General features: G+C 43.6%; 1 protein-coding gene across 1 annotated transcript; it reads left to right on the top strand.

The window, feature by feature from the left end:
• Positions 1 to 864: 864 nt before the first annotated feature.
• Positions 865 to 6,390, top strand: LOC145877245 (uncharacterized; the record flags this gene model as incomplete). The annotated part of the gene is made up of 4 exons (XM_082972540.1): positions 865 to 1,151; positions 1,298 to 1,396; positions 4,990 to 5,068; positions 5,797 to 6,390. Coding segments are annotated over 4 exons (477 nt in total), but the record flags the coding sequence as incomplete, so codon positions are not given.
• Between the last annotated feature and the right edge of the window lie 1,031 nt (positions 6,391 to 7,421).

The following is a 7,421-nucleotide window of genomic DNA, read 5'->3' as shown; positions in this document are numbered from 1 at the left end:
TTCTGTCTACCAAAATGTACTATTGTGTACCTTAGTAGCGCTTCCCTTCCTCATCTTTCTACTAGCCTATCAGAAGCTTCCAAAGCCATGACATCATTTTCTGGAATTTTCCCAAGTGTTTAAAGGCACAGTCAACTTAGTGTATGTAAACTTCTGACCCACTGGAATTGTGATACAGTGAGATAGATATAAGTGAAATAAATCTGTTTGTAAACAATTGTTGGAAAAATTACTTGTGTCATGCACAAAGTAGATGTCCTAACCGACCTGCCAAAACTATAGTTTGTTGACAAGAAATTTGTGGAGTGGTTGAAAAACAAGTTTTAATGACTATAACCTAAGTGTATGTAAACTTCCGACTTCAACTGTATCTACTTCAAATACCTTACTATTATCTGTCCTGATGCATAGTCACTTTACCCTGCCTCCATGTACATACTGTATCAACCTCAAATGCCTTATAACTATGAACATTGATCTGGTACTTCCTGTATATAGCTCCACATTGATCTGGTGCTGGTATTCCCTGTATATAGCTCCACATTGATCTGGTACTGGTATTCCCTGTATATAGCTCCACATTTATTTTATTCCTCCTGTTACTTTTATTTGTGTTATTATTTTTTAACTCTGCATCGTTTGGAAGGGCTCGTAAGCATTTCACAGTAAAGTCTACACCAGTTGTATTCAGCGCATGTGACAAATAAATGTAATTCGCTTTCCCTCCTCCTCCGTCTGCCTACAGAACTGGTCCTCCATCCAGCCCTCTGCAGCTGTGTTTCAGTACCTTCAGACCTTCCATAACCACATAGTAAACTTCCTGTCTCTTCCTCCTCCATCTCCTCCTCCTCCTCCTGCCTACAGAACCTGTCCTCCATCCAGCCCTCTGCAGCCGTGCATCAGTACCTCCAGAGCTTCCATGACATTGTGAATGAGGAGCCCATCTACTGGCTAGTGTCTCTGCTGCCCAGAGCCCTGCTCAGACCTTACCTGGCAAAGAACCTGCCCCTGGGAGAGAGGACCAGACCAGGCCCCAGGCCCTGCCTCTACCCCTGGCTAAGCCTCTTCCCCTGCCCCTGCTACCAGTGGGGGGGAGAGGACATGAAGTCAGACCAGAGGAACCAGAAAGACAAGACAGGGACATATTACAGGTATCTTGAAGTTAATAGCCTATGGAGGTTTATAGTGTCTCAACTCATAGTGTCTCAACTTAACTCACAAAACATTGTTGTGTTTAATCTTGTCAAGTGTGGTAATATTGTGGAGTGACTCTTTTCTAACCTGTTTCTCTCTCCAGGCTTCTACTGGAGAAGTACCAGGATGTGATAGATGTCTATAAGGCTGTCAACATCTTCAGAGTCCAGATGATCAACGAGAACGCTCTCTTCACCTCCAGGTGCGGTTAGCCCAACTTAGGTCTACAGTTAGCTCGACTTTGGTCTACAGTTAGCCCGACTTAGGTCTACAGTTAGCCCGACTTAGGTCTACAGTTAGCCCGACTTAGGTCTACAGTTAGCCCGACTTAGATCTACAGTTAGCATGGTCCTGCTAACCAGGTCTACAGTTAGCCAGGTCCTGCTAACCAAGTCTCCAGTTAGCCAGGTCCTGCTAACCAAGTCTCCAGTTAGCCAGGTCCTGCTATCCAAGTCTCCAGTTAGCCAGGTCCTGCTATCCAAGTCTCCAGTTAGCCAGGTCCTGCTATCCAAGTCTCCAGTTAGCCAGGTCCTGCTATCCAAGTCTCCAGTTAGCCAGGTCCTGCTATCCAAGTCTCCAGTTAGCCAGGTCCTGCTATCCAAGTCTCCAGTTAGCCAGGTCCTGCTATCCAAGTCTCCAGTTAGCCAGGTCCTGCTAACCAAGTCTCCAGTTAGCCAGGTCCTGCTAACCAAGTCTCCAGTTAGCCAGGTCCTGCTAACCAAGTCTCCAGTTAGCCAGGTCCTGCTAACCAAGTCTCCAGTTAGCCAGGTCCTGCTATCCAAGTCTCCAGTTAGCCAGGTCCTGCTATCCAAGTCTCCAGTTAGCCAGGTCCTGCTATCCAAGTCTCCAGCTAGCCAGGTCCTGCTATCCAAGTCTCCAGTTAGCCAGGTCCTGCTATCCAAGTCTCCAGTTAGCCAGGTCCTGCTAACCAAGTCTCCAGTTAGCCAGGTCCTGCTATCCAAGTCTCCAGTTAGCCAGGTCCTGCTTACTAAGTATACAGTTAGCCAGGTCCTGCTAAACAAGTCTTGCCAAGTCTCCCTCGCAAAACAGGCTCTCAACCCTACGGACCTCCATAGCCTGGGTGCCAGTCTAATTTGTGATGTCATTCTACTCCTTGTCAACATAATTTGGCATATGACATGGAGTACAGGAAGTGGAATCCCAACCAGGGAATTTGGTTTGTTGAAGTTGTGGGAACGTACATTTTTGGTTTACCATTGGTTCTGGGGAGGATCAATAACTTTGCTGAACGGTAAAACGGAATTCTGAAAGCCTGTTCTGGGAACGTTAAGTTTTAGGTTCCAGGGAGGTTTCTGAGAACGTCTTACTATGGTTCCAGGGAGGTTTCTGAGAACGTCTTACTATGGTTCCAGGGAGGTTCTGAGAACGTCTTACTATGGTTCCAGTGAGGTTTCTGAGAACATCTTACTATGGTTCCAGGGAGGTTTCTGAGAACGTCTTACTATGGTTCCAGGGAGGTTCTGAGAACATCTTACTATGGTTCCAGGGAGGTTTCTGAGAACATCTTACTATGGTTCCAGGGAGGTTTCTGAGAACGTCTTACTATGGTTCCAGGGAGGTTTCTGAGAACGTCTTACTATGGTTCCAGGGAGGTTTCTGAGAACGTCTTACTATGGTTCCAGGGAGGTTCTGAGAACATCTTACTATGGTTCCAGGGACGTTTCTGAGAATGTCTTACTATGGTTCCAGGGAGGTTCTGAGAATGTCTTACTATGGTTCCCCGAACATTTTCCTGTGAGGTTTTATTTTAATGCTCAGAGAAACGGAATTATTGGTTATTTGGATTTTTTTTTTTGTTCGTTAAAACGTTCACTGAATGTTTCAATAATACTTTTAACAAAAGTTGTAGCTTTTTTTGGCTTAACTTTTTTAAAGTCCAAGCACAAATAGGACAAGGGCCGCAACTTTATGCGCTAGCTGGGATGTTAGCACAAAACAGGTCTGGATTTCAGGCTCTCAGTCAAACACTACAGTAGAACATGTGTATCACATTAACCACGTGATCTCTGTATTAATGTTAAATATCTCTGTGATGTTCATCTCTGTATTACTAGCTGGCAGCGTAATATAACTGAGGTCATATACACTGCTCAAAAAAATAAAGGGAACACTTAAACAACACAATGTAACTCCAAGTCAATCACACTTCTGTGAAATCAAACTGTCCACTTAGGAAGCAACACTGATTGACAATAAATGTCACATGCTGTTGTGCAAATGGAATAGACAACATGTGGAAATTATAGGCAATTAGCAAGACACCCCCAATAAAGGAGTGGTTCTGCAGGTGGGGACCACAGACCACTTCTCAGTTCCTATGCTTCCTGGCTGATGTTTTGGTCACTTTTGAATGCTGGCGGTGCTTTCACTCTAGTGGTAGCATGAGACGGAGTCTACAACCCACACAACTGGCTCAGGTAGTGCAGCTCATCCAGGATGGCACATCAAATGCGGGCTGTGGCAAAAAGGTTTGCTGTGTCTGTCAGCGTAGTGTCCAGAGCATGGAGGCGCTACCAGGAGACAAGCCAGTACATCAGGAGATGTGGAGGAGGCCGTAGGAGGGCAACAACCCAGCAGCAGGACTGCTACCTCCGCCTTTGTGCAAGGAGGAGCAGGAGAAGCACTGCCAGAGCCCTGCAAAATGACCTCCAGCAGGCCACAAATGTGCATGTGTCTGCTCAAACGGTCAGAAACAGACTCCATGAGGGTGGTATGAGGGCCCGACGTCCACAGGTGGGGGTTGTGCTTACAGCCCAACACTGTTCAGGACGGTTGGCATTTGCCAGAGAACACCAAGATTGGCAAATTCGCCACTGGCGCCCTGTGCTCTTCACAGATGAAAGCAGGTTCACACTGAGCACGTGACAGACGTGACAGAGTCTGGAGACACCGTGGAGAACGTTCTGCTGCCTGCAACATCCTCCAGCATGACCGGTTTGGCGGTGGGTCAGTCATGGTGTGGGGTGGCATTTCTTTGGGGGGCCGCACAGCCCTCCATGTGCTCGCCAGAGGTAGCCTGACTGCCATTAGGTACCGAGATGAGATCCTCAGACCCCTTGTGAGACCATATGCTGGAGGGGTTGGCCCTGGGTTCCTCCTAATGCAAGACAATGCTAGACCTCATGTGCCTGGAGTGTGTCAGCAGTTCCTGCAAGAGGAAGGCATTGATGCTATGGACTGGCCCGCTTGTTCCCCAGACCTGAATCCAATTGAGCACATCTGGGACATCATGTCTCGCTCCATCCACCAACGCCACGTTGCACCACAGACTGTCCAGAAGTTGGCGGATGCTTTAGTCCAGGTCTGTGAGGAGATCCCTCAGGAGACCATCCGCCACCTCATCAGGAGCATGCCCAGGCGTTGTAGGGAGGTCATACAGGCACGTGGAGGCCACACACACTACTGAGCCTCATTTTGACTTGTTTTAAGGACATTACATCAAAGTTGGATCAGCCTGTAGTGTGGTTTTCCACTTTAATTTTGAGTGGGACTCCAATTCCAGACCTCCATGGGTTGATAAATTGGATTTCCATTGATTATTTTTGTGTGATTTTGTTGTCAGCACATTCAACTATGTAAAGAAAAAAGTATTTAATAAGATTATTTCTTTCATTCAGATCTAGGATGTGTTGTTTAAGTGTTCCCTTTATTTTTTTGAGCAGTATATAATGTTGTCTCCGGATGGAGCGTCCTAATACTTTTAAATATCAAATCAATTCTATAAATCAATGAATATCTGATGTAATCTAATCCGTCTGTGTAATATTATCCTAGTTGGTTTCCCACTGGTGACGAGGAGGAAGTGGAGGATCAACCCAACCTGTGGTCTGTGGAGTCTGGACCTGACGTTAGTGTGAGTGACGTATTTATCTTGTATTGAAATCAGTCGAGGAATGTGCACATATATTTAAAAAAAATGCACCTTTATTTAACCAGGTAGGCTAGTTGAGAACAAGTTCTCATTTACAACTGCGACCTGGCCGAGATAAAGCAAAGCAGTTCGATATATACAACAACACAGAGTTACACATGGAATAAACAAACATACAGTCAATAATACAGTAGAAAAGTCTATATACAGTGTTTGCAAATGAGGTAAGATAAGGGAGGTAAGGCAATAAATAGGCCATAGGGGCGAAATAATTACAAAGTAGCAATTAAACACTGGAGGGATAGATGTGCAAAAGATGAATGTGCAAGTACAGATACTGGGGTGCAAAGGAGCAAGATAAATACATAAATACAGTATGGGGATGAGGTAGTTGGATGGGCTATTTACAGATGGGCTATGTACAGGTGCAGTGATCTGTGATGATTGATAATGTGACTGGTTTTCTTTTCAACATTTACATGTATTTTCAGTTATTCTTTGCAAAACTCCCAATTTAGACCAGCCACTGTGCTTAAAGATGGACCGGCCCATCTGGCCCCAAACTTTCTTATGGCCAGTTCGTTTCTGGTTTATAGTGACTCTATTGGGACAGCTATGTCAGGAGAGTCTTACAGATAAAATGTGTTATCATTCATTGGTCTTGTTTGTCCTGTCCCTTAAATCTGTTTGTTTCTGTCTCTCTTCTCTAGGTGAAGCTGTAGCAGTGCAGCTGTAGAATACAGGGAGCTGTGTGTGTTTGGCTGTGTGTGTTGGATTTCACACTGAGCAGGACTGTTCCTCTTGTCAGACATATTCCAATATTCCACTTTTATGTTTGAAACTTCTCCCCAACAACTACTGTTTAAACTGTATTAATGCAATAACACAATGAATGTACACTTTAATAATTGTCAACAAAGGAGCTACAATAAAATAAAAAACTATTTAGGTAATAAAATCATAGAATGAAACAGCGTGAAATGTAAAACTGTATTTTCTTATGGGTATTGCAATATGATTATTACACAGCCAATCACATTGCTGTGCTCTTCTACAATCAGAAGAATTGCTCTGGCTAGCCAATAAACAGATGGTATTTCTTCCAAGAATTGACCAATCAGAAAAAGCTAAGGTTGCCCGACTGGCACTTGGCCAATATTTGAATTCTCCATTGTATAAACTGTTGTATTTTTCCTGTGTTCATGTTTTATATTCATGTTGGATCCACTGATTTTATACAATTAGAGTATAGTTGTCCTTATCACGTCTTCCTCAAATTCTGTCTTTAATTATTTCCTGGATTTACAATCTAAACAATTTGGCTAACATTATGGTTTCGATGTAAACCTGTTCTTAAATGAATAGATCAGTGAGGATAGTTAGAAACCGGATGTTTTCTCCTGTCAGATTTACATGGTGAGGATAGTTAGAAACCTGATGTTTTCTCCTGTCAGATTTACATGGTGAGGATAGTTAGAAACCTGATGTTTTCTCCTGTCAGATTTACATGGTGAGGATAGTTAGAAACCTGATGTTTTCTCCTGTCAGATTTACATGGTGAGGATAGTTAGAAACCTGATGTTTTCTCCTGTCAGATTTACATGGTGAGGATAGTTAGAAACCTGATGTTTTCTCCTGTCAGATTTACATGGTGAGGATAGTTAGAAACCTGATGTTTTCTCCTGTCAGATTTACATGGCGAGGATAGTTAGAAACCTGATGTTTTCTCCTGTCAGATTTACATGGCGAGGATAGTTAGAAACCTGATGTTTTCTCCTGTCAGGTTTACATGGTGAGGATAGTTAGAAACCTGATGTTTTCTCCTGTCAGATTTACATGGTGAGGATAGTTAGAAACCTGATGTTTTCTCCTGTCAGATTTACATGGTGAGGATAGTTAGAAACCTGATGTTTTCTCCTGTCAGATTTACATGGTGAGGATAGTTAGAAACCAGATGTTTTCTCCTGTCAGATTTACATGGTGAGGATAGTTAGAAACCTGATGTTTTCTCCTGTCAGATTTACATGGTGAGGATAGTTAGAAACCTGATGTTTTCTCCTGTCAGATTTACATGGTGAGGATAGTTAGAAACCTGATGTTTTCTCCTGACAGATTTACATGGTGAGGATAGTTAGAAACCTGATGTTTTCTCCTGTCAGATTTACATGGTGAGGATAGTTAGAAACCTGATGTTTTCTCCTGTCAGATTTACATGGTGAGGATAGTTAGAAACCTGATGTTTTCTCCTGTCAGATTTACATGGCGAGGATAGTTAGAAACCTGATGTTTTCTCCTGTCAGATTTACATGGTGAGGAGCGAGGATAGTTAGAAACC

This window comes from Salmo salar, unplaced genomic scaffold, assembly GCF_965601325.2.
Source record: "Salmo salar unplaced genomic scaffold, fSalSal1 ptg000742l, whole genome shotgun sequence".
Classification (NCBI taxonomy): Eukaryota; Metazoa; Chordata; class Actinopteri; order Salmoniformes; family Salmonidae; genus Salmo; species Salmo salar.
This window is presented reverse-complemented; position numbering and strand designations above follow the sequence as displayed.